This window comes from Bombus bifarius, unplaced genomic scaffold, assembly GCF_011952205.1.
Source record: "Bombus bifarius isolate JDL3187 unplaced genomic scaffold, Bbif_JDL3187 scf7180000008203, whole genome shotgun sequence".
NCBI classification, from domain to species: domain Eukaryota; kingdom Metazoa; phylum Arthropoda; class Insecta; order Hymenoptera; family Apidae; genus Bombus; species Bombus bifarius.
The window spans coordinates 1,683,608-1,710,933 of NW_022884507.1; the positions used below are offsets into that span (position 1 = coordinate 1,683,608).

General features: G+C 30.0%; 8 protein-coding genes across 11 annotated transcripts; 5 read left to right on the forward strand and 3 right to left on the reverse strand.

Moving 5' to 3' along the window:
* The first annotated feature begins 363 nt into the window (after positions 1–363).
* LOC117210430 lies at positions 364–1,709 on the forward strand. The gene is made up of 4 exons (XM_033453441.1): positions 364–566; positions 1,060–1,248; positions 1,330–1,491; positions 1,562–1,709. The coding sequence occupies exons 1-4, from the start codon at positions 507–509 to the stop codon at positions 1,661–1,663; spliced, it is 513 nt and encodes a 170-aa protein (XP_033309332.1). The 5' UTR covers positions 364–506; the 3' UTR covers positions 1,664–1,709.
* LOC117210428 (polycomb protein EED-like) lies at positions 1,675–3,399 on the forward strand. The gene has a single exon (XM_033453439.1). The coding sequence runs from the start codon at positions 1,702–1,704 to the stop codon at positions 2,983–2,985; it is 1,284 nt and encodes a 427-aa protein (XP_033309330.1). The 5' UTR covers positions 1,675–1,701; the 3' UTR covers positions 2,986–3,399.
* Positions 3,400–3,972: 573 nt separating this feature from the next.
* Positions 3,973–5,169, reverse strand: LOC117210431 (probable prefoldin subunit 2). The gene is made up of 3 exons (XM_033453442.1): positions 4,795–5,169; positions 4,440–4,563; positions 3,973–4,334 (listed from the first exon to the last, which is right to left on the reverse strand). Exons 1-3 carry the CDS (start codon positions 4,938–4,940, stop codon positions 4,140–4,142), a joined length of 465 nt encoding a protein of 154 aa, XP_033309333.1. The 5' UTR covers positions 4,941–5,169; the 3' UTR covers positions 3,973–4,139.
* Positions 5,170–6,733: 1,564 nt separating this feature from the next.
* Positions 6,734–10,271, reverse strand: LOC117210417 (vang-like protein 2). The gene is made up of 4 exons (XM_033453414.1): positions 9,723–10,271; positions 9,046–9,637; positions 8,820–8,978; positions 6,734–8,737 (listed from the first exon to the last, which is right to left on the reverse strand). The coding sequence occupies exons 1-4, from the start codon at positions 9,851–9,853 to the stop codon at positions 7,901–7,903; spliced, it is 1,719 nt and encodes a 572-aa protein (XP_033309305.1). The 5' UTR covers positions 9,854–10,271; the 3' UTR covers positions 6,734–7,900.
* Positions 10,272–10,411: 140 nt separating this feature from the next.
* Positions 10,412–13,020, forward strand: LOC117210418 (SWI/SNF-related matrix-associated actin-dependent regulator of chromatin subfamily B member 1). Of its 2 annotated transcripts, none has more exons than XM_033453416.1 (6): positions 10,412–10,529; positions 11,002–11,465; positions 11,628–11,755; positions 11,830–12,142; positions 12,502–12,678; positions 12,767–13,020. In XM_033453416.1, the coding sequence occupies exons 2-6, from the start codon at positions 11,014–11,016 to the stop codon at positions 12,804–12,806; spliced, it is 1,110 nt and encodes a 369-aa protein (XP_033309307.1). In that variant the 5' UTR covers positions 10,412–10,529; positions 11,002–11,013; the 3' UTR covers positions 12,807–13,020. The 2 variants fall into 2 exon arrangements, with proteins under 2 accessions (XP_033309307.1, XP_033309306.1); XM_033453415.1 differs by lacking the exon at positions 10,412–10,529 and adding an exon at positions 10,551–10,705.
* A 632-nt stretch (positions 13,021–13,652) lies between these two features.
* LOC117210462 (putative tricarboxylate transport protein, mitochondrial) lies at positions 13,653–16,401 on the forward strand. Its single transcript, XM_033453504.1, has 4 exons — positions 13,653–14,026; positions 14,418–14,852; positions 15,262–15,482; positions 15,598–16,401. The coding sequence occupies exons 1-4, from the start codon at positions 13,876–13,878 to the stop codon at positions 15,778–15,780; spliced, it is 990 nt and encodes a 329-aa protein (XP_033309395.1). The 5' UTR covers positions 13,653–13,875; the 3' UTR covers positions 15,781–16,401.
* An 863-nt stretch (positions 16,402–17,264) lies between these two features.
* LOC117210460 (tetratricopeptide repeat protein 28) lies at positions 17,265–26,019 on the forward strand. Of its 3 annotated transcripts, none has more exons than XM_033453497.1 (16): positions 17,265–17,423; positions 17,564–17,629; positions 18,292–18,549; positions 18,610–19,012; positions 19,092–19,649; positions 19,734–20,029; positions 20,112–20,577; positions 20,666–21,073; positions 21,146–21,523; positions 21,616–22,396; positions 22,477–23,147; positions 23,221–23,723; positions 23,796–24,158; positions 24,241–24,478; positions 24,555–24,773; positions 24,845–26,019. In XM_033453497.1, the coding sequence occupies exons 2-16, from the start codon at positions 17,606–17,608 to the stop codon at positions 25,480–25,482; spliced, it is 6,204 nt and encodes a 2,067-aa protein (XP_033309388.1). In that variant the 5' UTR covers positions 17,265–17,423; positions 17,564–17,605; the 3' UTR covers positions 25,483–26,019. The 3 variants fall into 3 exon arrangements, with proteins under 3 accessions (XP_033309388.1, XP_033309390.1, XP_033309391.1); XM_033453499.1 differs by having other exon boundaries at positions 17,269–17,488; XM_033453500.1 differs by lacking the exons at positions 17,265–17,423; positions 17,564–17,629 and having other exon boundaries at positions 18,298–18,382; positions 18,462–18,549.
* LOC117210463 (peptidyl-tRNA hydrolase 2, mitochondrial-like) lies at positions 18,626–27,188 on the reverse strand. The gene is made up of 5 exons (XM_033453505.1): positions 27,019–27,188; positions 26,731–26,914; positions 26,460–26,639; positions 26,174–26,373; positions 18,626–18,762 (listed from the first exon to the last, which is right to left on the reverse strand). Exons 2-4 carry the CDS (start codon positions 26,890–26,892, stop codon positions 26,191–26,193), a joined length of 525 nt encoding a protein of 174 aa, XP_033309396.1. The 5' UTR covers positions 26,893–26,914; positions 27,019–27,188; the 3' UTR covers positions 18,626–18,762; positions 26,174–26,190.
* Positions 27,189–27,326: the final 138 nt, after the last annotated feature.

The following is a 27,326-nucleotide window of genomic DNA, read 5'->3' on the forward strand; positions in this document are numbered from 1 at the left end:
TATGAACTTTTCTGTACAACCGCACAATTAAATAGGTTCTTACAGCATGGAACTCAAAAGATTCTTGTCTATGCTAGTGTGTAACTAAACAGATCAAATCCCTAACTTTAAGCTTAAATACATAGATTCTTGTATATGATAAATTGCAACCAAACAGGGCAGATCGCTAACTTTATAGGTTTTTGTATATGCTAACTTTAGTTAACCTCAGCTCTTCGCCATATGGTGCAGCACTAGTCCGGGAACAACCAAATTTATTAGTGTGAGCACTTTTATTTCCTCTCTGGCAGTAATAAAGTTAGTAGAGTAATAGAGTTAGTGTACAAATGGGAGTGGAGGGACAAATTCATATCACGTGACACAAGCGACATTTAAGTTGTTGAATGGTAGTAGAGGTAATATGACGTCATGTATTTCTCGAGAGTCGAAAGGGAAAGGAATTTGAGGAGAGAATTCTCCTGGCAACAGTGGCGGCAAGCGGTAAGACAGTTGGCAAAGATGGAAACATGGCGGGGGTACTCACTAATTGTGGTGTATCCCGAAATGATTGTCTAGTTTCTCTTTTGGTGCGTTTGTAATTTTTAAATGTAATTATTACATGTTTATTTTATTTTATAGAATTTTCCTAGAAGTTTTTTCAAATAACACATAACTATTATAATAGCTAAAAGAATAAAATATAAATATTATTTTATTGTAATTTCTTGTTATTTAAGATATTATTTTTTTATTTATTAAAAGAGTTTTTACTTTATATTTGTACATTTAAGCAGGAAAGAATATTTGAAAGAATTCAATTAATTTGCGTTTTTTTTCTACAAATATTTCATGTTGTTGTATTATTTATGATATTTATGTAGTATTATTAATAAGATATATCAACAAATACAATATCTTGGTATTTTTATTAAGTAATGTAATAATTTCTTACTACTTTTTATACACATTTCTGTCATCTTTTTGAAAAATAGTAAATATTCAGTTTAGTGAGGTTATGTTGAGTTCTAAAAAATGTTTGTTGATATGAAATGATATTTATAATGTAAAGGATAATTATAGGTTGTAGGGCCAGCAGAATTATGTCATAAAGTTTCTGAAGGATTACATGAAAGTGCAAAAGAAAGGAAGTGGCGTATTGTCGTACATCAGTGTGAACTTGTTGCTAAAATCATAGAATCGAGCTTAAGTCTTGGTATAGATTTCATTATTTTTGTTTTTGATTGGAGAACTACACAATCTTTATCCGAAGTAAGTAGATATAAGTATATATGTCTAACAATTATAGTCTTTATGATATAATATTAATATCGAAGAAAATTATTTCTCAAGGTAGAAACAAATATAAGTCTCATAGATGAACATTATATAATTTCTGGAGCTGTATGCCTTGTAAATTGTAGAGGAATTTCAAATATTATGGGATTGACTTCTCACAAATCAGCAAAAATACGAGAGAAATACAATATTCGATTTTTATCTGCTAATGTTTTTGTAAGTTGTATATGTATATATTTCCTTTTGTAATTTATAATTATTCTATTAATTTTTATATTCCTCTTAGAAACCACAAATTTGTGTTCAATTAAGTAATAGAATACTGAATTTAGTGGAAGCTATATTGGGCATAACAAGTGGAATTCCTACTACTGGTCTACTGATATAAAATTTTGTAAAACTTGTTCTTATATTATTAATATTAAAATGAAGAAAACAAATAGTAAAAATCAAGCATATGCTTCTAGTCAAGAAGACAGTGAAAATGATAGTGATGAAACTGAATGTAGTATTGGCAGCAATTCAACTGCTGGTACCCATCGCAGTGATACACCTACCCGCAGTGCTCGTTATAGAAGAAAAGGTCGGCGTAGAAGTAAAACAGCAAAATATAAACCATGTACAGACAAGCCCCTTTACAAATATTGCTGCAGTGTTAAAGAAGATCATGGACAGCCATTGTTTGGAGTACAGTTTAATCATCATTTAAAAGAAGGTGAACCATTAATATTTGCTTCAGTAGGAAGCAATCGAGTAAGCATTTATGAATGTCCAGAAGGAGGAAATATCAGATTACGTCAGTGTTATGCAGATCCTGATCCAGAAGAAAATTTTTACACTTGTACTTGGACTTATGATGATTCTGGGAAACCTTTATTAGCAGTTGCTGGATCACGTGGTGTTGTAAGAGTTATTAGTCCTGTAACTATGACTTGCATCAAACATTATATTGGACATGGTCATGCAATAAATGAATTAAAAATTCATCCTAGAGATCCAAACATATTGCTTTCAGCATCAAAAGATCATGCTCTTAGATTATGGAATATAAAAACTGATGTATGTATAGCAATATTTGGTGGTGTTGAAGGTCATAGAGATGAAGTCTTAAGTGCTGACTTTGATATGAAAGGAGAACGTATTATTTCATGTGGCATGGATCATGCTCTGAAACTATGGTCATTGGATAAGGCAGATATGCAAGAAGCAATAAAGCAGTCTTACTATTGTAACCCTAGTCGTAATGGAAGACCTTTTGATTCGATACTTCAACACTTTCCAGATTTTACTACACGGGATGTTCATCGTAACTATGTTGATTGTGTTAAATGGTATGGTGACTTCATTTTAAGTAAATCTTGTGAAAATTGTATTGTTTGTTGGAAACCAGGACGCCTTGAAGATTCTCAATTACGCAGTGGAGAAACAAGTGCTACAGTTTTACATAGGTTTGAGTTTAAGGAATGTGATATATGGTTTATACGATTTTCAATGGATTTTTGCCAGCGTACAATAGCTTTAGGAAATCAAGTGGGTAGAACATATGTGTGGGACTTAGAAGTTGATGAACCTGGTCAAGCACGCTGTTATTCACTGCAGCATCCACGATGTACTGCACCTATACGTCAAACAAGTTTAAGTAGAGATGGTTCAGTTTTGTTATGTGTTTGTGATGATGCTACTGTATGGAGATGGAATCGTGAACATTAATATCTCCATAATACATACAATGGTGCCTTTTTATATTTACATAACATACTGTATTAGATGCTTATTACTGCCTTTATAATTACTATAAATAGTAAATTGTAAATTTGTAACAGCGTATATTTATAAAGTAATTATAATAATTTCTCTATTCATAAGTAATTTATGAAAAATTAAAATTTAGATATTTATATATTTTATTACTAATGATAATATCCTCTTTATAAAAAAATGTGGAGCTAGTTTTTTATACACAGAACTGTATCAAAAGGAATTTGAAGAATTACATTATGTTGTATTCATAGCAATTTTAGAAAGCTTTATATACCTCTATATGGCTCTAATTCTTCATAGATAATATTTTGCACACTAGTATAATTATTTCACAAAATAAAGTTATTTTGTACAAATATTTAACTATTCCATTTTATAATTAAACTTTAATCTAAACCTACTTGTAACAATATTTCACTTGTGATAAAAAATTAATGCATTTTTTTTATAAATAGTAAACAACAAAACATTTGATTAATAACAAATGACAATAATACAAAATCAAATATTTAAAAAACTTTCTCAAAATTAAGATAAATTCTAATTCTTTTTTATGATTAAAATAATTTCGTTTATAAACATAGAAATGAAGAATCTGACAAGACCTCGATTCTCTTATATTTTTCGATATCCCACGACTAAATTTGGAATTTAAGCACAAGCAGATGATCCCAAAAGTTTCAAGAATCCGAACAATACAAATGTATTAAGATCTCATTCGATTTCGTCTAAATTTTTCCGACCCTGGAAACTCAGATTTCTCGTATAACTGCAACCCGTGATACAATCCTTGTATTTTAAAATTTTTACTATAAATTTTAAATTTGCTTCAATTTACTATTCTTCAGTGACTGATTTATACATTGATTTGATAATAATCCTATAATTGAATTGTAATAACTGATGGCTATAGAAGACCAAAGCAATTATTTGAAGTTATATACTTTTTATCGATAAAGAAAAATCAAAAAATACATAATCATTAGAAAATTGAATATTTATATACTTCAAATACAATATTATCTTTGAAGATGTAATAAATAAGTGCCAAAATGTGATTTATATGTAAGCAGGAAATGTATTGTAAATAGAAAATTTTGATTTTAGGAATAATTGCTTAATAGTGAATTAACAACTACAGCACTTCTTTTTGCTTCTTTGGAATCTTTGTCTTCACCTTGTCGTTGTTGCATATCCTGTTGTCCTCTAATTCTAATGTTGTGCTTCTCTTTGAATTCATTTATTTCGAGTCCTTTTTTTGTTAACTGATCATTTAGGGCATCTATGACTTTAATTAACTACAAATTTTCAATGTTGTATTGTATTTTTAATTGTATAAAAATAAAAAATTATACATGCAAATTATTTTAACTAACAATGAAAAATAATAGAACAACTCTAACCTGTTCTTTATTTGTTACCAATGCAGGCATTACATCCTCTACAGTACGTTCACATAAAACTCCTCCAGTCATTCGATAACATTTTCTTTTCGGGTCTATATTTTTCAATGTATCAATTACGATCCTAAAAAATATCATTTAAGCAATAAAATTTAAGCAATAAAATGATAATGTATGCTACCTGAAAGAAGATACATTATAAATAAATTTATAATATTGTTTCATTATAGAACTTTCATTAAAATTTCGTGGCATGAAAGTTTATGTCAAGTTATTTTTGCTACCTGTTCAAAATATTTAAAATATATTTATAGTAAGCAATAAAAATAAAGAATATAGGTTAGGAAACACATACTTGTGTTCATTTAGTTCCATCTCCATTTCTGATAATTTATTGGCCATTGCCCTTTGTTCATTGCGAAGCATTTGAAATTCAGATAATATTTCTGTGGTAGACTTCGTACCTTTTGAAGACTTTCCTGATTTTTTATCGCTAGCCATATTAGGAGCTCTATATTACTTCTTCATCCGTGAGATTCAGCACTTCAGCATGGATTCAGCGATGCTTTTGGCGCGTGACGTTTCTTAGTTAAGATCGATTTATACATAAATATATCGATTAAATTTTTAAATTCGATACATTTGTAACAAAGTAATGTCAGAGGAAATGTTTATTACATTACTTTAAGTATATTCAAATTTTATATTGTACAAAAATAAATAAGTAATTAAAAATTCAATCTTGCTATAATAAAGAAAATTGGGTTTTAATAAAAATGTTAACTTTTATCATATACATTATTTTATTCGAAACTATAAGAAATATTATACATAAAGTATAGGAAATGAAGATTTTATTTATATTACGTATATATTTCATGTATTAGTTTAAACATATATTTTGCACATGAATTTTTTTGGATTAAATAGTTTAAAATTTATAAACAAAAATTAAGGTAATAATTAAATCTCTTTATTATCTTTTTTTACATTCTATGAGATGAAATTTCATTTTGTGCGTTGTTTTTTGCTACAAAATGTAGCAAAACTCTATAAAAGTAAATTATCCACATATTGCATTCTATGCAGAAAGAGAGAAGAGCAATATATCATATCTAAAATGAATAATATTTATACATAGAAAGTATATTTTACTCACCAATTAATACATTCAAGCTCACAACATAAATAAAAAATCTCAGATAAAGCTACTCACATCATCATATATTTGTCAAAATGTTGCATTAGAAGAATTGTTATGTCTCTAGACATAAATATCCTTAACTTACTTAAATAATGCGATTAATCTTAAATAATACAATTTATGAGCAGTGGCAAGTGACATACATTTCTTTTTGTTATTAAATGATATGTTATAAATAATTTTTTAAGCATATATAAATTTACTCATCATATCCCATACATTCATCATATCAAATTATTTTATTCTTTACTACCTAATTTAGATATTAAACAGGAATGCAAAGAAAATGAGTATTATAACATTAAACCTTCTTTTGTATAACAAGTTTCATTATTATATTAATCACTTCATTATACATTCATGAGATGTATATACTTTATATACATATGTTAACGTGAATGTAAAGTATTACACATATTATTTACTGTACATGTATTCTAATAGCAAGCATAGTCTCAAACAAAATATAATATTATCAGCCTTCCAAAATGAAATATAGAATAATAACAGTTTAATGTAGAAGTTATGTAAAAGATATACAAAAAATGTTAAAATTAATACATTCAATATTATTATATATAAACGATGTAAATAATGTAGGAATATAGTATTCAACAACAGTTATATGAGGAAGTTAATATTTGATCATAGCAATGAAATATTAAAGTTATGTATTAAAATAATGAAATAAGTTTAAGCAGACATTTTGCAACATATCTTCAGTATTTAATGAAAAATTATACGATATTTAAATTATATAAATATCTTATAATTCATAATAGTTTCATTTGATTGCATGTCTTTCACAAAATATAAAATTATAAATTTCTAAAAATGTTTTGTTCTGAAGTCTTATTTGATTATCACAACTGCAATCTTTTTTATATTTGAGAATTTAAAATAACACTCTTTAAATTGATAATAATAAATTCAAATAAACTAAAAATGACCACATTCTTAAATTTATAAAATTTTACTGTAATATATTCTATATTGTAAATGTATATATATAGAACATATCATAAGAAAAACTTAATTTACTTTAAGTCATGGAAGATATTATACCTTTGAAGTAATAGATACATATGTCACCTTACATATTATAAATGTATTTGTATGAACTGAACAGCACATTATACAAATATATTGCGTGCAGGAATGTATTTCTTTTTCCCCAGAGTGTCTCATTTTAAACACTTCTCTTATCTATTGCAAAAGTTGTTGTAATAAATTTCAATAAATAAAAATTTTCATATAACGAAAATTTATGAATGTTAAATATGCAATAAATAATGTATTAATTATAATACATTTTATAATACTTTTACATTAAAGTAATTCTGTAAAGTTCCTTAAGAAAGAAAATTTACTCAGGGGGATATATATTCAAGATTTAGTTTTCCAATTACATGTATACTTACTGAAAAATAATTAAGAGGTTTTAATTACTGATATAAAACTACCCAAAAATATAGTAAGTTTATTTTACTAATATATAAGTAATAATATGTAAAATAATGAAATAAATAAATATAGATGTGTTCACATCATAAAAATATGAATTTCTCTTATCTACAATTATAAATGGAAAAGTTATATTGTCCTTTTATTTTGCTATTATCTGCACTAAAGAAGATATGTAAACGTTATTGAGATGAACACTTTCTGTGATTCTGCATAAAAAACTATTTTATCATTTCCAAAACTTCATTCCCTTAAAAAAGCTATCTTTAAGTGTACTATCTTCTTGCATGATTCAATATCAATTTTTTTCTATAATTGTATTTAATTTCCAGTACTTAAATATGTATTATTGTAATTTTCTTCACTTATATACAGTAAAAAATTTCGCAATTTTATCTGTTTGAGTCCCAGAGGTCTCTGAAAAAACAGGATCGAAAAATCCCGAACAGTGCGATAGCGCCTGTCTTAATCGATTACGAAGAGAAACAAGCGGCGCATTAGTGCCCGTTATGTTTCTTATTTTTATGAAATACATTTATATTATATATGCGTATTATTAGTTTATAAATATTTCAAGTTTTGTTCAATAAAAATTACTGAGAAGATAACAATGAAATACAAAATACCGTCAGTCGTCTGTAGCATTCAAATGTACTGGGACTTTTCAACACAAAATCTAAATATCGCGCTGCTTGGGACTCAAACGGTTAATAAGTTTTGTTTCCATTACAAATATCAGCATTTCAATGTAAATTATCTTAAAACGAAAAAAGCTATTGGTTTTATAATGTTACTAAACCGACGTTTCGGAATTTAATCTTAGTAAGAATTTATTAGATTTAGGATGTGCGAGCTGTTCTGTAAGATGAAAATGAGGTAAATGATATACTGTACATAACAGAGCTACTTCACCTTGTCGTAACTGAAACTCGCAACCATTTGCGAGAGGTCGTGAAGGTAATTCTCCTTCACAGACTAAAGCCCAATGATGCGATCTTTTCTGTCGTTCTTTTTCGTTTGAAAGAACAGGGCTGGTTACGAAAAAGGGTTCTAAAAATGCGCGCGGTGCTGCATCTTGAGCCAAACATCGTGCAAGTCGATTTAAAATAGACTCAACAGAATGACGCGGTTGTTGCCGCGTAACTCTTAAATATTTCTGCAAAGCTCTTGCCATAGATGGGAATACTGCTTGTGCAGCTTCCATGGGATCCATAGGACCAGGATTTGGAGTAGACTCAACTTCTGAATGCAAACGTTTTATATGTGCAAATGCTTCTTCAGCGGCAGTGATTAATCTTGCTCTACGTTTTCGTACTCTACGTTCATAATCATGTTCCTCATAAAAACGTTCATTGTGACTGGAATCTCTACGACGAGTTTGAGTTGTTATGACTGCTCTATCACCACTACCTCCTCGTGACTGAACACTGCCAGTTACTCCACCATCAACCTCATAAAACTTGAAGCTTGACTGTTTTCTACCAGATTTTGATACTGGGAGTCTTTCTAGATATGGATTATAAATAGGAAATTCTGTATAATATCTTTCTAATACCCATACTGCTGCTCGCTGTATTGACAATTGTCCTATTGCATAAGATCGGGATTCACCATCTGGTGATCTTACAATCTTAAATATCAACATTATTATAAATACAATGTACTAAGAATAAATATAAAGAAGTAATTACACAAGAATGAAGTGCACTTACTTTAAGATAAAAGATAGGCTGTTGATGGCGAATTTCAATTAGCAATATAGCAATATAATGTATGAATAGTAGAGTATCTGCAAGAGTACCTGCATAATTTACTAAATTTTTATATTCTGTTATTTCACCATTAGCAGCAGTCTTAGCACTCTCAGTAACCTATAATTTATAATGATATAAAAATACTGTAGTTGAGAAGATCTTGAAAGTTAATAAAATTATGTACCTGAACAACATAAAATAACCAGTAAGTACAAATGCATAATGTAGTAAGAAGCAACACTCCCGCTCGGAATAAGAATATGCGTGGCATAGTAGCATTTTTTGAGCGTAAAAACACAGCCCAACTCCCAATACCTAATAGCACCAATTTAAAGGCTAAACCTAGTAATTGGCCTTTACATTCAGCATTACAAGATAATAATTGAAGCTTTTGTTGCATAGTTAAAACAGTTGTAGAATCAGGAAAAAATCCTAACTTAGGCAATATAACCATTGTTATAGGACTAAGAAAAGCACTTAATCCAAGCATCATTGCTATAACCGGCCCCATAAATCGATTACAGGAACTAAATGATCCATCATTCTCATTTGGCCAATGGCTCACATCTTCAGTTGATTCTGATCTATCAGAAGTATTTCCAGTGACAGCTGTAGTATTTTCACCCCAGTTTTCATCTTGAGGTAAAATTTGTACTTCTATAACTTCTTGACCCAAATTATCAACACTATCTCCTCTTACATTAACAGTTGTTTGAAAAGGTGCCATTTCTGTGGAATCTAAATTGTGTCTTTCTTTCTTTTGACTACGACTTGTCCTTTAAAAAAATGTTTATGTTAACAAAAAGGTCATAAAAAGAAGCCTTCAGCTAAGTTATATTTTCTTTTGATTAACTAAAGTACCTGGTACTTCTATGTGAATGTTGCCTGTGATGAGATTTAGAACTATGAGTACGATGATGTTTTTGAGAAGTTCTGCTATGATGGCTATGGCTATGCTCGCTAGCCCCCGATTTTACGCTCTCCGTCTCCATTCCCCGGCAAAGGCTACCGCCCTGCTGTTACCCCATAAGAGCATACCCTCTTCCACTTGTGACTGAACACCAAGCACATGTACTTACGTAAATGTATCAAACGTAAAATTGAAATTTTATCGAATTATAAAATGGTATGATATGAACAACGAAGCATTTTTCAAGCTTGAAATTTTTTGCTGCTTTGACATTTTAAAACAAAGAATACATTTCTTTTACATATGATATTAGTTCCATTAAAAATTATTATAATAAAGCTACTTATTTAGTGCAGGATTCTGTTAAAGTACTAAAAAACAGACGCCGACACGCCTAACGTTTATTATTCTGACCCCCTCTAACTTGTCTTGTTACCACATTCCGGAATAATTGTTAGGGAAAAAACAGCATGAGTTCCTAGGGATGTTATATAAAGAAATAAACAGTATTAAATTTTTATGAAAGTAATATATATAATGTAAAAATTTTAAATTTAGTCGCTTTTTCACTAATTATAAGTTGCTTTGTAATCATATTGATAATATTGATATACCATTGAGAACAGGTCAAAAATGTTGGTGCCAATGCTGCTTCAATAAAACGTAGCTTTAGGCTTCTGATCTTATTATCATACCTAATGAACACAAAATACGTAACAATTGACAAAATTATTTGAACGGTTGATTCTTTTTTCAAGGTAGGCTTTTTTGTACATATGATCTTACATATATAAGTTTTAGTAAAATACTGTTCACTGAAAAAAAACTAGTATATTATGGATCACCAATCATAAAGAAAACTTTTTATACTAAATTTGCGATAATGCTAACAAAACCGTGACAGATGAAAAGTGTTAAATAACCAGCTAAACAGGTAGGTACACGAAATAAACAATAATATAAAACAATATTATTTTATATATTGTTGAAACTATTCTATTATGAATTATACTTATGCATTAATAGCTTTAAAAAATCTTGAAGAATATTGGTATTTTATGTAAATATTTGATTAACTTTTTTTTTAATTACTGGTATATTTTACATTATAAAAATAATTGCATGCAATCCATTGAAATGATTAAGGATAATTATTACATTACATTAATATAACTAGTTGTTGATTTTTGGTTTTTATGTATATATATATATATATATGTATGATTATAGAAAAGTATAAACATGGCATTACGTACATATGGTGATAAACCAATAAGTTTCCAAGTAGAGGAAAATGGAGAATATTATTGTATTGGTTCAGAAGTGGGCAATTATCTGCGCCTATTTCGAGGATCATTATACAAACGTTATCCTGGAATGTTCAGGAGATCCATTACAAATGATGAACGTAAAAAATTAGTAGAGCTTGGCTTAAGTCAACATGTACTTGCATCTAGTGTATCTCTCTTAAGAGCTAGTGAAGTAGAAGATATTATCGAGGGTAATGATGATAAGTATAAAGCTGTATCAGTACATTCAACAGAACCTCCAGCTCCTAGGGAAGGAAAATCAAAAAAATCGATGCCTTGGGTGCCTAGTTTACCAAATAGTTCACACTTGGATGCTGTACCTCAAGCTACACCAATTAATCGTAACAGAGTACATAATAAAAAAGTCAGAACATTTCCTTTATGGTAAATACTTAATCTCTTCCATATTTATATGAAAACAGATACTTAACAGATGATTTTTATTCTTTAAAAGGTGATTTATACATGGTATTATTCAACATAGAACATTGTTAATACTATAATAAATTTTGAATAACATTTATTATGTTTGTTGTATTTTTCTAGTTTTGATGACACAGATCCATCAGCAAACTTAGAAAATGCAGCACAGCAAGAAATGTTAGTTCCAATTCGATTAGATATGGAAATTGAAGGACAAAAATTGAGAGATACTTTCACGTGGAATAAAAATGGTATGGTTTTTTGTGTATCAATTATATATTATATAATCATATGTTATCACAATAAAACACTAATTTTTTTTTAGAAAGTCTCATAACTCCTGAACAATTTGCTGAAGTATTATGTGATGATTTAGATTTAAATCCACTAACCTTTGTACCAGCCATTGCACAAGCTATAAGACAACAAATAGAGGCTTTTCCACAAGAAACAATTTTAGAAGATCAGTGTGATCAACGAGTTATAATTAAGTTAAACATACATGTAGGAAATACATCTTTAGTAGATCAAGTAGAATGGGATATGTCTGAAAAAGAAAATAATCCTGAGAAGTTTGCAATGAAACTGTGTGCTGAATTAGGACTTGGTGGAGAATTTGTTACTGCTATTGCTTACAGGTAAGTACAGTTTTGCCTTAAAATGAACAACTCGTTATTCCCTCTTCTTTATTTGAACTCACCAGGATGAGAATATGCACAATGCTTTCTCACTCTGGTATTAGTGATTTTGGCGTATTATATCCTACTTGGTCAATCACTTTTTAATTTGTCGCAATTTTGAGCTTTCCGCTCGTTCTATGTCTTTTTTGTCCCATTGGAAAACAAAGTCAAACTGAATAGTATACCCGACTCGTAATAAGCATCTGACTGGCCTCAAGCACTTTGCTTATTTTTAGGAAAGCTATATGAGTAATCTGAATATTTTATAAAATATTTTAATAAAATTTATTAGTATATCTTAATCAAATTTACTTTAGTGTACGAGGACAATTATCATGGCACCAAAGGACCTATGCATTTTCTGAAGCACCTCTACCTACTGTAGAAGTACCTTTTAGACCACCTTCAGAAGCTGATCAATGGGCTCCATTTTTGGAAACATTAACAGATGCAGAAATGGAAAAGAAAATACGCGATCAAGATAGAAATACGCGGTAAAAACTATTACGTTATATAATTCAACAACTATAATATGCATAAAATAAATATGTAATTACACTATTTTTATACTTTTTGTTCCAGGCGTATGAGACGTTTAGCAAACACTACACCTGGATGGTAATGCATGTAAATTATAACGATAAAAAATTACGACGTTATACTTGTAGATTTATTCTGAAAATATCCATTTTTAGAGATTTTTAAACTTTAAATATAATAAATAAACCCTTATATCAAAATTTAAATAGAGAATAAAATACATTTTAATAAAAATTTACACATTTACCAATATCACAATATAGCTAATTAATATAAAACTTTATTATCAAAAAGTATTTCTATCTTCTTATAATCACTCCCTCTTTGCATGTTCTTACTTACATGTCGTGATTGATGTTACATAACCAAAGAAATAGAAAAAAGGTCTTGATAATCAACTTAATTTTAACTGTTTATGAAATATATGTCATGTGATCATGTAATGAAACACTCATAATATTGATAAGTAATTTTTAATCTCTTCTATTTACTATAATCCAGACTTTCATGTTTTAAATATGTTTTACAGTAATGAAACAATCAAAAGTATATGGCTAAATAACATTCGTCTTATCTACTTAATTAGTCATTCGTTTTATTCTGAATTTTGAATACTCAATTTTGGTTATCTTCATAATTATTTGTTTTAATATCAACATGATAGATAGAAGAATATTAAGTAAAATTTCTAACTTATTGAAAAAATATGCTATTTAAATCATATAGTTTTACTTATAATTTTGTTATACTTATAAATTACGTACAATTAGCAATATAAATAAAAATATAATATTTATAGATAAAAATTAATGCAATAGAATTTGGATTAAAGTAGCTTATAATCCTTTATAAATTTGAATTGTAGTTTATAAAAAAAGCTAAACTTGACTGATTAATAGACAGACATGTATTGGAAAAATGTATTACTGATATAAAAAATTTCGGTCACTCCACCCATAATCGCCTGTTCAATTATCATTACGTATCCAGATCCAGTATCGAGTATAGGACTGTCAATCTATAAAGTGTGAGTAAGAGAAGTTGATTGAGGAAGGGGAATACGCACTGAAATGTACGGATATTAATCGACTCAGTTCACATTTGATGCTTAACGGGGCAAGAGTATTGGCAGGCGAAAACAAATTCCAAACATGGATATCAGTTCATTGATATACAAATCATCGCAACAAACAAGTACAATTTCAACATTCCATAATAATCCTTTTCCTCGTAGACCTTGGATTACTGATACTGGAGCTGCAGCGGCTGTCAGTCATAGCGGTATTAAAGGAATTGTGGCTGGTAAAATACATTTTTTTTTATTATATCATTTCTTGTATTAATGATTTCATTTTTAATATGTGTTCAGTGCTTTTTATTATTTATCGGAATAGTCCTATAGAAAACAAACACATTAGTTGAAAGTGAGAGAGAAGTGTAAGTAACTAGAAGAGCGACAAAGATAGATAAACTGAGTCAGCGCATTCGACACATGATAGATTCAAAGATCGAGAAATATTTAACCTTCGAAATATGCGCTAGTACAAAAATTTTTGTTTTAAAGATTATAAATGAAATTGTTTATATATTTTTCTTTTAAATATATATCAATGGATTCATTAATTACTTCTTTACCAATTTTTATCAATCTTTCAAATAATAAAATATTAATGAAATTATGGATATATTTTAGGAGGTATTACCGGCGGTATAGAAATATGTATCACTTATCCAACTGAATATGTAAAAACACAGCTACAACTTGATGGGAAAGCTGGATCTGGTAAACAATATTCAGGAATATTGGATTGTGTGAAAAAAACCATAAAAAATCGTGGATTCTTTGGTCTATACAGGGGTCTTTCAGTATTACTTTATGGTTCAATACCAAAGTCAGCTGTACGCTTTGGTTCCTTTGAAAAAATGAAAGAATTGTTAGCAGATTCAAATGGAAAACTTACTGCACAGAATAGTCTTATAGCAGGACTATGTGCAGGTGCATCTGAAGCTATTTTTGCAGTTACTCCTATGGAGACAATTAAAGTAAAATTCATAAATGATCAAAGATCTGCTAATCCAAAATACAAAGGATTCTTTCATGGAGTAAGGATGATTATCAAGGAATATGGTAAATAGAATATTAATATATATTATTTTATAGAGTTCAAGTCAATAAATATAATTTTTTGATCCATACATTTACAATCTAATTTAAGTATGATTTTAAAAAGAACTAAAAGCTTAGTTATCGCTTAATTAAATGCTTAGTAATGCTCTGAAAACAAGTAAATTCCCCTTGAACTATATGTGCAACAAGTCCAATCAAGAGCTATGTAAAGAGGTCAAGTTATATTAGTTATGTGCTTCTCAATTTGCATATATGATAGTAAAGTAATGTCATATATGTCACAATAAGTTTATTGTGACATTCAATCATATACTTCTAAACATTTGTTATTACATTATACAGTCTGTATAAGTTATAAGTGTCATATTAATATTAGTACAAATAAAAAATATAACTTTTTACTTGCTAGGATTCAGAGGCATATATCAAGGACTAACACCTACAATTTTAAAGCAAGGATCAAACCAAGCAATTAGATTTTGTACCATGGAAACATTAAAAGATTGGTATAAAGGTGGAAATAAAGATGTAGTTATACCAAAAGTAGTTATTGGATTTTTTGGTGCATGTGCTGGGGCATTATCTGTTTTTGGAAATACTCCAATTGATGTTGTAAAAACTAGAATGCAGGTAAATATGTTTTTCTTTTATAATCATTAAGTTATATATATATTATATATTATTTATATGTAATTATATATATATATTTTTAATATACTTCACTAAATGTGTATCATACTTTCAGGGTCTAGAAGCTTCAAAATATAAGAATAGTATAGATTGTGTGAAACAAATATGGATCAATGAAGGTCCAATGGCATTTTATAAAGGAACTATCCCAAGATTAAGTAGAGTATGTTTAGATGTTGGCATAACATTTATGATTTATGATTCCTTCAAAGAATTTTTTGATCGGCTTTGGCCTTGAAAGTTATTAATTTTGCAACTGTATATTCTAAAATGTCAGTGCAAATGTAGCTTTCATAATTTCATCATTATTTATGTAATATATCTATAATCGTACATGTTAAAAAATGCCTTTATTTCAAATATGATACATACCAAAGTATTCTGTTATAATGGGCATTTTAATGAATGAAAATGAAAGGAAACAAAGTCATATCAAAAAGTTTCAATTTTTCAAAGTGTCGGTATTGAAAGCTGCAGTTGTATAGAGCACAAATTCCACTATATATATTTTTTTACATAAATTTTTATTTAACATGAAATTATATGTATGGAAAGCAAATGGTAATGTAAATTTATTCATATAATTATTTCAATTTTGTTTATCAGTTTATAAATTTTATTTAAAATATTGTTAAATATTTAACATTCCTATAGATTTGAGTCATCGAATGAATGTTTATATTGTGAAAGTGATTTGTACATGGTATGCATAAGTTATGTAGACATATATATATATATACACACATATATACATATATATTTCTAAGGAATATTGTACAGTTTCAGTACAAAAATATACAGAATGTTAATTAAAATAATGAGAATAATAAAAAATGTTTATTACTTGAGCGAAGGGAAATAGATTGACTTTTTAATTAAGTTTTTTAATATAGTAACATTCAAATAAGATTAGAGTAGGTAGGAGGTATAAAAAGGTATTAATCAGAAATATTTTTATTTATGTGCACATTACATTCCATTAAATATAATTATCTTCGCTCAGATATTGTAATATATTTTAACATTAATTGAGCAAAATTTAACTATAATGGCTGTGACATTCAAATGGAGATAAACATGTAGAAGTTCCTTCAAAATAGAGACCTTGTAATCTCATAACAACTGCAAACTATCTATTTTATTACTTTAACAATAAGACATGATGGTTCATAATGTTTTGTATTTATATTTGTACTTGTACATTGAAATATATATCTTTGCAGTACTATTTATAAATGTTTTATAAAAAAACCTGTTAATATCTTTAAAGTATAGAAAACCTTTATTATTAAAATTATAAGATATTTTTGTATCTAAAAACCTTTTTCATATATATGCTTATAAATGATTATTGTCTTACAAATAATTATGATGTATTTTTAGTTGAAAGAAAAGATATTTGTAGTATTTGCAAATAATATATTGTAATAACAATTAATTCAACACAATTACTGATTGTTTACTGCTATCCTCTATACAGAACACTATTTACATTACACAATATTTCTATTCATATAAAACATAATTTTGTAACATAACATAAATTTGTAAAAATAATTTATAAAGTCATATACGTCATATATTATTTCAATAAGTGAATTCTACATTTCTATGCATGTATATACACAGCAGCGTAAATTTATGAGCTATACATGTGGAGTCCAATACACAAAGGTACTTACAAAAGCAGACAGTGCCGGCCCCACTCTGGGCCCAAGGGGGAGCCCGGGGTCACATTCCAAGATGGCTGTGCCTGAGGAATGCAGTGGGTGCCCTCCTAAGACGCCTTCCTCCCTCCTTTTTTATTAATCGAATCAATTCACCTATCCTAGCGAATATTCTGATTACTAAGACGAAATAGTTTATTTCAGCGTGTATCCGGTGAGTGCTGCCTAGATTTGAAAGTAGCATCTTGTAGAAAATAAATCTGAATGAGGGAAAGAAAGGTGGTACAGGAAGACCTAGAAAGGTCTTATACTCTAAAATGTGTGGTCTTATCTAATGAAGCTCCTTTGCTGCAGATAATGCTCATGCAGGAGGATGCTACTTGCTCGTCTTAAGCAATGTCTCATAGGGATATCTCTGAGGTAACAAGATCCTACAGTACAAATATGATGACGAATATTATTATCATATTTTAGAATTAAAATCATTTAATTTTATAAATTTGTGTTTTTTATTTTTGTATTCATTATAAAATTTGGTCTGTTGTTTGCAATTTTGATAATAAATAATGTTTTTAAGATCATATTGTATATATTTATGGATATATACATAAAAATAAAAAACAACAAAGATTTGTATTAAAAGTGATAAAACAAGAATTATGTTGAATTGTATATTTTTTATACGATAATTTTTTGATGTTTTAATAATTGATATAAAAAAAATAATGAAATTTAAGAATTAAATATTAGATTTCTAAATATGAATGAAAATATTTATTTAAATTTTTATTTAATAATTATTTCATTAAATCACTTATTTCTATTTATAAAATGAAAATTAATATAAATTAATATTTATGATAATTATATATGTAATAATTAATGTTACCTTATATTAGCTTAATATTACTCAAATAAGTTTAATGTTACCTTATATTTTATAATAAATTTTTTATACAATGTTTATAAATAATATTTAATTAACACAATGATAATAACAATATAATTCTGAAATAAATACGTACACATGTATGTGCATAATATATATAAATTATATATATATATATATAAATATTTATAAGGTGGAGCCCGAAGGTACGTCGGCCTTGGCTGCTGGATCAAGATCTCTATTTTTAGAGACTGTACGTCGCAGCAATGCAGCATGTCAAAATGGTGATTATGCTCTTGCTGCAAGTTTGTACACAGAAGCTCTTGCTTTGGATCCACTCAGCCATGTGCTATATTCAAACAGGTCAGCTGCCCGGCTCAAAATGGGTTTATTTGCACTTGCTCTTCAGGATGCTGTTAGAGCTACCGAACTTAGCCCTCAATGGCCAAAGGTAATAGCTGCTTTTGTTTGTTACTTTTCAAATAATTAGTAAAACCAATATCTCTATTAGGCATACTACCGTCAAGGAGTAGCCTTACAATGTCTAGGGAGACATGGAGAGGCTCTTGTAGCCTTCAGTACAGGTTTGGCGCATGATCCTACCAATTGTCAACTCTTATCTGGTCTTGTGGAAGCATCCTTAAAATCACCATTGCGTACAACACTAGAACCGACATTTCAACAATTACGTGCAATGAAACTTGATGAATCTTCTTTTGTTGTCATTTCTGTTGTTGGCCAAGAACTTCTTGGAGCAGGACAGTATAAGGCAGCAGCTGGTGTATTAGAAGCTGCTCTTACTATTGGTTCTTGTAGCTTAAAATTAAGGGGTTCTGTATTTTCTGCTCTATCTAGTGCATATTGGGCATTAAATTCTTTAGATAAAGCTATCAATTATATGCAACAAGATTTAGGTAAATATTGAAGATAGATAAAATAATATGTATGTATCAATAGAATATTTCTTTGTATTCTGAGTAAAAATATTTTTAGGTGTCGCACGATCTTTAGGAGATACCCAGGGTGAATGTCGAGCTCATGGAAATCTGGGCTCAGCATATTTTAGCAAGGGCAGTTTTAAGGAAGCTTTAACAGCACACAGGTATCAATTGGTTTTAGCTATGAAGTGCAAAGATACTCAGGCTGCAGCATCTGCTTTAACTAGCCTGGGTCACGTTTATACAGCTATTGGTGATTTACCAAATGCACTTGCATCTCATAAACAATGTGTACAATTAGTAAAACAAATGGGAGACCGACTTCAGGAAGCCCGAGAAATAGGAAATGTGGGAGCAGTTTATTTAGCAATGGGAGAATTTGAAAGTGCTGTTGATTGTCATACACAACATTTGAGAATAGCAAGACGTTTAGGAGATCGTGTAGAAGAAGCAAGAGCTTTCAGTAACTTAGGTTCATCTCATCATTATCGAAGAAATTTTGGTCAAGCAATGGCTTATCATGAAAATGTGCTAAGAATAGCTCAAGAACTCGGTGATAGAGCAATAGAAATGAGAGCTTATGCTGGATTAGGTCATGCTGCAAGATGTGCAGGTGAACTTTTTAGAACAAATAATGAGAAACTTAATAAAGAATTAACTTTATTGTAAAATCTCTTTCAAATATATCATTATTTAGGTGATCTTGCACAAGCCAAGCTGTGGCACCAAAGGCAACTTGATGTTGCTTTAGCTACAAAAGATAAAGTTGCTGAAGGACGAGCATGTAGTAATTTAGGAATAGTTTATCAATTACTTGGTGAACATGAAGCAGCACTTAAACTACATCAAGCTCACTTAGGAATTGCTAGATCATTAGGAGATAAAGCTGGTATGGGTAGAGCATATGGAAATATTGGAAATGCTTATAATGCATTAGGTTATTATGAACAGGCTATTAAATATCATAAACAAGAATTAACAATAAGTAAAGAGGTAAATTGTTTAAAATATGCAATGAAAAATTTAATAGCAAATTTATACCATAAAACAATATAAAAGTTGTTGTTTAATATAGGTCAATGATCGTAGTTCAGAAGCTAGCACACATGGAAATTTAGCAGTAGCATATCAAGCTGTACAGGGTCATGAAGCAGCATTAAGACATTACAGAGCTCATTTAGCTATAGCGCGCGAGTTGAAAGATACAGCTGGTGAAGCTTGTGCATTACTCAATCTTGCTAATTGCTTGTCATCTCGCGGCAGATTTGAAGAAGCTGTTCCATATTACGAAAATTATCTTATGTTATCTCAGGAACTACACGATGTTGAAGGAGAAGCTAAAGCATGTCACTTCTTGGGTTATGCTCATTATTGTTTAGGCAATCATCGTGAAGCTGTTAGATATTATGATCAAGACTTAGCATTAGCTAAGGATTTACAGGATAAATCTGGGATGGGAAGAGCTTATTGTAATTTGGGGTTAGCACATTTAGCTCTTGAAAATTTAGATACTGCATTAGAATGCCAAAAATACTATTTGGGTAAGAAAATCGTGCATCTGCATATTTATATTTTAAAAATAGCAAAATATACATATACTTAATATTAATAATTTATCTTTCTATATAGCTATTGCACATATGACTAAACATTTAGCTGGAAAATTTCGTGCTTTGGGAAATATTGGTGATTGCCTTTTACGCCTTGGAGAAGCTGAAGAAGCAATAAAAATGCATCAAAGACAATTAAATTTAGCACGACAAGCAAGTGATCGCAGTTTAGAAGCTGCTGCTTATGGAGCTTTAGGTATTGCACATCGGACAATAAAAAATCTTGATAAGGCATTAGGATTTCATACTCAAGAACTAACTTTAAGACAAGAAGCTGGTGATTTACGTGGTGAATGTAGAGCTCATGGAAACTTAGGGGCGGTGCACATGGCACTAAGTCAATATACTCATGCAGTGAAGTGTTATCAGGAACAACTTGAAAGAGCAAAAGAATTAGCAGATTCAGGAGTTGAGGCTCAAGCTTTAGGTGAACTTTATTTATAATGTTTGAACTACTTAAATTTACAGCGACAATGCTCACTATTTTTCTTTTAAACAGGAAATTTAGGAATAGCTAGACTTAATATGGCACATTATGAAGACGCAATTGGATATTTTGAACAACAATTAGCAACTTTAGAACCATTAACTACGGGCACAGCCTTACTAAATAAAGCTAGAGCACTTGGCAATTTAGGCGATTGTTATGAAGCCTTGGGAGATCCAGAAGAAGCTATAAAATGTCATGAGCAGCAATTAACAGCTGCTACAAAATTGAAAAGTATAAGAGAACAAGAAAGAGCATATCGAGGTTTAGGTCGAGCTCGGGAAGCAACTGGAAATTTACAAGAAGCTTTAGTTTGTTTTGAGAAAAGACTAGTAGCTGCACATGAAGTTGATAGTCCAGAATCAAGAGGCGCAGCTTACGGAGATTTAGGTAATTAATATGTAAAATATTATACTATAGAATCTATAAATATATTAACTTTTCTTGATGAGTGTTATAAGTTGTTAATATCAATTGTGTAGGTCGAGTACATGCTGCATTAGGTAACCACGAACAAGCTGTTAGTTGTTTATCACATCAACTGGCACTTGCCAGAGGACTTGGAGATAAAGCTGCTGAAGCAGAGGCTGCTAGTGGGTTAGGAGCTGTTCATCTATTAATGGACGATCCAAATTCTGCATTACGACATCATCAATTGGAACTTTCAATTGCTGAAGCTTTAGATGCAGCTGGGTTACAAGCTAGAGCTTGTGCAAACTTAGGTGTAACTCAAGAAGCTTTAGGACAATTTGAAGAAGCAATCAGATTACAAGAACAATCATTAAGTCTTGCAGCAGCAGCTGGTGATCAACCAGCAAGAGCAGCTGCATTTTCCAGTTTAGGTCGACTTCATCATTTATGCGGTGATTTATCACGTGCTTTGAGTTACTTACAATCGGGATTGTCTTTATCTGAAGGATTAGGAAGAAGAGAAGAAGCAGCTAGATTAAGACACAGACTTGGTCTTGTTCATTGGGAAGCTGGAGAAGCAATTATAGCTGTAGAACATTTAGAGAAAGCAGCAAATTTATTAGAATCATTAGATGGAATTTCTTCAACCCTTACCTGTGGACAGCCAAACAAATCTGAGTTATTATCAGAAACGTACAGAATGTTACAAAAAGTACTAATCAGTTTAAATAGAGCTGAAGAAGCTCTGAATTGGGCAGAAAGATCGAGACGAAGTAAAAGTAATTGTTTAGATGATGCTGCGCATTATTCCGAAATTATCGATAGACAACGTGGAGTTATTTTATATTATAGGTAATTTAAATTTATTAATAAATAGTGTGAACAAATTGTAATTCCATAAAACGGCTAGTAAATGTCAAATAACGTTTCAGTGAAGTAGGGTGTGAATTACATGCTTGGTGCTTAGCTCCTGGTCGGGGACTATTACGATTTCATTCTACTAGTTTGGATGATGGTATAGGATTAGAGAAGCGAGTTCTGCAGGCACGAGAAGCTCTTTTAGACGAAACAAGTGAACTTGTTGAAGAAACAAAAATACCATCGAGAGGACATCATCTCAATGCTAGTTCATACAGTTTGAGCAGTCTGTTTAGTGTGGGTTCAATTAGTTCACGAGCAGGAAGTGCTCGATGGGGACGAGGAACCAAAGGACCAACATGGCAATCACCATTACCAATTCAAGTACTTTACGATTTACTTTTAGCACCTTTTGAAGATCTTTTACCACCAGCAAGGAAGGAACTAATTATGGTAGTGGAGAAGTCTTTATATTTGGCACCACTTCCAGCTTTACAATCAAACCCTGGAGAAGATTATCTATGTGAAAGATTTTCTTTATTAGTAGTACCATCGCTTGCAGCTTTAAAAAAGCGATCAAAGACTCCTATGCCAGAAGGAGGTGCAACGGTAGCTGCATTAGTTGCAGGAAATCCTGTGCTTCCTGAAGAAATCAGGGAAGAATATAGATGGTCAGAAAGTGTTGCTTCTACTGAAACAGAATCTGAGATTGTTGCTGAATTATTAGAAGCCCGTGCTTTAACTGGTAGGTATCATTACGAATTTAAGTAAATTAAAGAAAATTATAAATAAATAATCTTTTTAATCTTTACTAATAGGGATAGAAGCAACGAGGTCGACTGTTTTAAGGTCTTTACCTGATGCAGAATGTGTACATTTAACAGTACCAGTTTTCTGGAATTCTGCCAGTTTAGCATTAACTGCAGATCCTTGTGAAGATCCATCTGTAAAACCAGAATACTTGCTAAGCTATTCAGATATTACAAAACTAAGAATAGCTGCCCGTTTAGTTGTAATATCTAGTGGCCATGGTTGGAATAGTACAGAAAATACAACTGCTACATCAGATGGCGTACAAAATTTAGCCAAAGCTTTATTAAATGCAGGAGCACAATGTGTACTTATAGGAATGTGGGCAGTTCCACCTACAGCTGGTAGTATATTATTACGAGCATTCTATAGTGCTATGTTACAAGGTGCTAGAGCATCAAGAGCATTGGCAGAAGCTATGCAAACAGTTCAACATACAAGACATTTCGCACATCCTGCAAATTGGGCTGGTTGGTTACTTATTGGAGGAGATGCAAGATTGTCAAACAAGGTATAAATCTTAAAAAATTTATTAAATTTAATAATTCATATGTAAATGATAGTTCATGAAATATACATTTAGGTTGCTTTAATGGGACAAGCACTGGCTGAATTATTACGCGGTGGTCCTGAACAAAGTCGTGATGCATTACGTGTAACACTTCATTTAGTAGAAAAATCATTACAACGAATACATCGTGGACAAAAAAATGCTATGTACACAACTCAGCGTAGTATTGAAAATAAAGTGGGTGCAGCCACTGGTTGGCGAGAACTTTTAATGTCAGTAGGTTTTAGATTTGAACCTGCTGGAAATGGAATACCATCCTCTGTATTTTTCCCACAAAGTGATCCAGAAGAAAGATTAACAAGATGTAGTGCAAGTTTGCAGGCATTATTGGGATTGGGACCATCGTCATTACATGCTCTTGCTAGGTTGTTGCAGGTAGTAAATAAATCTGTATATTCTGACATTGCTACTTGTAAAAGTTAATAATCTATTATATTAAAGGAAATTTTTATTGTAGGCACCAGAAGCAGCAGAGGATGTTATTGCTGCAATGAGAAGAGCTACATGTGCGACGGAAGGTCAAGAAGTCACATTACCAGTACAAGTATGGAGAGCATCAGGATCTCATGAATTATTTGCAAGTCTAGGTTTTGATCTCATGGAAGTTGGTCAATCAGAAGTTACATTGAGAACAGGAAAACAAGCATCACGGAGAGCTGTTCAATTTGCTCTTCAAGCTCTTCTAGCTTTATTTGGTAAGTCTAAACTGGTCATGTGTGTATAATAAATAAAAATGAAAATATATCATTTAAATTATAATTATGTTCTTAGATACACAAGAAGCACCTAAAAGTTTGACTTTAGATTCTAGTAGTTCAATGGAAAGTCTAGCTTCTGTTGCTCATATTGAAAAAAATGTCATAGAACGACCTAGATTAGGAGGTGCATTTGCAAATTACGTTCGACATCGAGGTGAACCTGATGGTAAAACTATGGAACCACCAAATGTTCCAATTCCTACATCACGACAACCATGTCAAAATAGTGGAGGTATAAATAACTTAGACTAAAATTTAGATAAGTATTGAATATAAAATTGTAATCATATGTATGTTTTGTAGGTGAATCGGATGTTGCTTTCACTCCTAGTCCTCCTGTAGCACTCAATTTAAATCATCAAACACGTATCAGAAATCTTTATCCCGATCAAAGCTTAAGACCAGGGTCTAGTTCAAGTAGTTCAGTAACAGATTGGGATAACGGTCATGCAACAGTTCTAAGGCGACAACCATTACCACCTTTACCAGCAACAGTACTAGAAAGATTAAGTGTTCGAACAGAAATTGGATCTAATTCTCCAAGAAAGCCTCGTCATCCTACAACAACTGAAGATATTTGTTCTCAGACTGACTCTGCACAACCTGCAGAAACACATAATCAAAATTTAAGAAACGTAGCCACGTCCCTCACAAGTTTAACACGTGAATTAACGCCTACGATTTCAGATGTATATCACGAGCGAAATTTAGGATTAGGATTGGCACCATCTTTATCAAAATTATTAGAAGAAGTAGGTTCTGTGACTGGAAATGAAGAAAATCAATCAACACGAACGAATCATAATCAGACTCAAAATTGGATGCAAAATGAAGAATTATGTCGAAGAGATGAAGCTGATGGCAGATCCATTGCTGAGTCACAATGTAGTGCTACCAGCTCTAACAAAATACATCGAAAAGCACCTCCCCCTCCAGTGTAGATTATTTATATACTATTTATAAGCACTAAATGATATTTTAAATGAAAATAATAGCACGAGGTACCAAAGAATGGAAGATATTTTATTGGAAACAAATTTCTTAATATTTTGTGATTTGAGCTGGGAATAATTTACGGTGATTGCTTATTTTGTTGCAATATGACTCTAATTATGCACTTTTTATATAATATATTTTCCAATACAAATATCAGTAAATGCCATTTGCTTACACTGATAATAAAATTCGATATTAACAAGATACTGTATACAACGGCACCTAATGCTATACTCGTGTTTCTTAATGCAAAAGTGTATTATATTAGCATAAAAATGAACATTGTTCATGTATGTTATATTTAAATTTATTAAATGAAATTTATTATTATATATAAAATGCGACCAATGACTGAAGTAATGTTTCAATTTAATAACATATTTAAATTTGTATAAAGTATTGAACTAAAAGTTTGTACTTTTTCATTTTTGATAAATATATTGATGCATTTTTTAATGGGATGCATCATTTTATAAAAATTATGTGCATATATTTATACTTATATCATCAACAAAATATGAAATTGCTGTATTTAATTATCTTTTAGCATATGAATAAAAATCTAATAATGAAATTAGTAAATCATGAAGAACTGAATTTAAAAAAATATAAAAATACACTTAAAAATTAAGATACCTTTATTTTGTTCATTATTAAAACAATTTTAAATGACCAGTTACATTATCTATCATTTGAGCTGGACCTGGACCAATAGCACATACTGTTTTACTTCCTGGCTTTACTTGTGTGTGTCCAGCATCCTGTATTATATTTGCCAAAAGTCCTACAGTTCTAGCTTGTTTTGCTATTTCTTTCAAAGCATTCTCGCTATCCACCTAAGCATTTTTTTATTTACCAATAAGGATTTAACTTAAAGCAAATAATATTACATGTGAAATATATGTATAAGAAGTATATATACCTTAAGAGTAATTTTAGCTTGGCCACACTTTTCCCAAGCATATAAAAATTCAGGATACTTTGTGGCTGCCTTATAAGCTGCAACAGCAGCATGAGCACATTGTGCTGCAATTTTTCCTTTTCCCATTTTTAAATCAGTTCTAATAACTAAAACAAGCTTGTAATTATCTGCATACATTTGCTGAAAATAAAAATTATTATTTTTGTTTGTGTATTTATTAGATTAATTATAAAAAAATATAAATATATATACAAATTTTAATTTTACTTACCATATAATTTAAAGTTTCATTGCAATTATCATTAGAAGATTGCAATTTTTTTCTATTTATTACTGCTATTATTTTATATAAAGAATAACCTATTATTGCTGAAATTATAAATCCTACCTTTGCATCTGTAACGGTTTGCAAAAGTATTTGAGTAATATTCATCTTACTAAAATTTAGTAAAATTCTGTAACATTAAAAAATATTCAATCACACTATTAAAATTTATTTAATTCGTCACAAAGAATTTAATTTTTAAAAATAAATTAGATATAAAAGATAGATATTTACATCAAAGTAATTTTACGAAACGTATATATCCTTAGATTAACTTTTACTTTTGATATAAGCAAAACTTATATTGTTCCATGTGACAGCTTCTATAAGGTTAGGTATCATTTAAACATATACAATATAAATGTACATAGTACATCATACACATATAACTCTGATAGATATTAATAATCTTTAAGTATAATTTGAGACATAAAGTATTATATTAAATTTAATTTTAACTCGTTTTTAAAGATATATAAAGTAACATATTTTTTAAATATCTACAATAAATTTTGAAAGAAAGTAATACAATATATGCATAC

Excerpts from the sequence above, each read along its gene's own strand:
- LOC117210418 (XM_033453416.1), top strand. The coding sequence starts at position 11,014 with ATGGCATTACGTACATATGGTGATAAACCAATAAGTTTCCAAGTAGAG. Across the intron at positions 11,466-11,627 it reads GTCAGAACATTTCCTTTATG|TTTTGATGACACAGATCCAT; the intron begins GTAAATACTTAA and ends GTATTTTTCTAG. Across the intron at positions 11,756-11,829 it reads TTTCACGTGGAATAAAAATG|AAAGTCTCATAACTCCTGAA; the intron begins GTATGGTTTTTT and ends ATTTTTTTTTAG.
- LOC117210431 (XM_033453442.1), bottom strand. The coding sequence starts at position 4,940 with ATGGCTAGCGATAAAAAATCAGGAAAGTCTTCAAAAGGTACGAAGTCT. Across the intron at positions 4,564-4,794 it reads ATGGAACTAAATGAACACAA|GATCGTAATTGATACATTGA; the intron begins GTATGTGTTTCC and ends GATATTTTTTAG. Across the intron at positions 4,335-4,439 it reads TGGTAACAAATAAAGAACAG|TTAATTAAAGTCATAGATGC; the intron begins GTTAGAGTTGTT and ends GAAAATTTGTAG.
- LOC117210428 (XM_033453439.1), top strand. The coding sequence starts at position 1,702 with ATGAAGAAAACAAATAGTAAAAATCAAGCATATGCTTCTAGTCAAGAA.
- LOC117210430 (XM_033453441.1), top strand. The coding sequence starts at position 507 with ATGGCGGGGGTACTCACTAATTGTGGTGTATCCCGAAATGATTGTCTA. Across the intron at positions 1,249-1,329 it reads CTACACAATCTTTATCCGAA|GTAGAAACAAATATAAGTCT; the intron begins GTAAGTAGATAT and ends TTATTTCTCAAG. Across the intron at positions 1,492-1,561 it reads TTTTATCTGCTAATGTTTTT|AAACCACAAATTTGTGTTCA; the intron begins GTAAGTTGTATA and ends TATTCCTCTTAG.
- LOC117210460 (XM_033453497.1), top strand. The coding sequence starts at position 17,606 with ATGTCTCATAGGGATATCTCTGAG. Across the intron at positions 17,630-18,291 it reads CTCATAGGGATATCTCTGAG|GTGGAGCCCGAAGGTACGTC; the intron begins GTAACAAGATCC and ends AATATTTATAAG. Across the intron at positions 19,650-19,733 it reads TCATGCTGCAAGATGTGCAG|GTGATCTTGCACAAGCCAAG; the intron begins GTGAACTTTTTA and ends ATCATTATTTAG.
- LOC117210417 (XM_033453414.1), bottom strand. The coding sequence starts at position 9,853 with ATGGAGACGGAGAGCGTAAAATCGGGGGCTAGCGAGCATAGCCATAGC. Across the intron at positions 9,638-9,722 it reads CATTCACATAGAAGTACCAG|GACAAGTCGTAGTCAAAAGA; the intron begins GTACTTTAGTTA and ends ATTTTTTTAAAG. Across the intron at positions 8,979-9,045 it reads GGTTATTTTATGTTGTTCAG|GTTACTGAGAGTGCTAAGAC; the intron begins GTACATAATTTT and ends TATAAATTATAG.
- LOC117210462 (XM_033453504.1), top strand. The coding sequence starts at position 13,876 with ATGGATATCAGTTCATTGATATACAAATCATCGCAACAAACAAGTACA. Across the intron at positions 14,853-15,261 it reads GATGATTATCAAGGAATATG|GATTCAGAGGCATATATCAA; the intron begins GTAAATAGAATA and ends TTTACTTGCTAG. Across the intron at positions 15,483-15,597 it reads TTGTAAAAACTAGAATGCAG|GGTCTAGAAGCTTCAAAATA; the intron begins GTAAATATGTTT and ends TCATACTTTCAG.
- LOC117210463 (XM_033453505.1), bottom strand. The coding sequence starts at position 26,892 with ATGAATATTACTCAAATACTTTTGCAAACCGTTACAGATGCAAAGGTA. Across the intron at positions 26,640-26,730 it reads ATGAAACTTTAAATTATATG|CAAATGTATGCAGATAATTA; the intron begins GTAAGTAAAATT and ends TTTTATTTTCAG. Across the intron at positions 26,374-26,459 it reads AAGCTAAAATTACTCTTAAG|GTGGATAGCGAGAATGCTTT; the intron begins GTATATATACTT and ends AAAAATGCTTAG.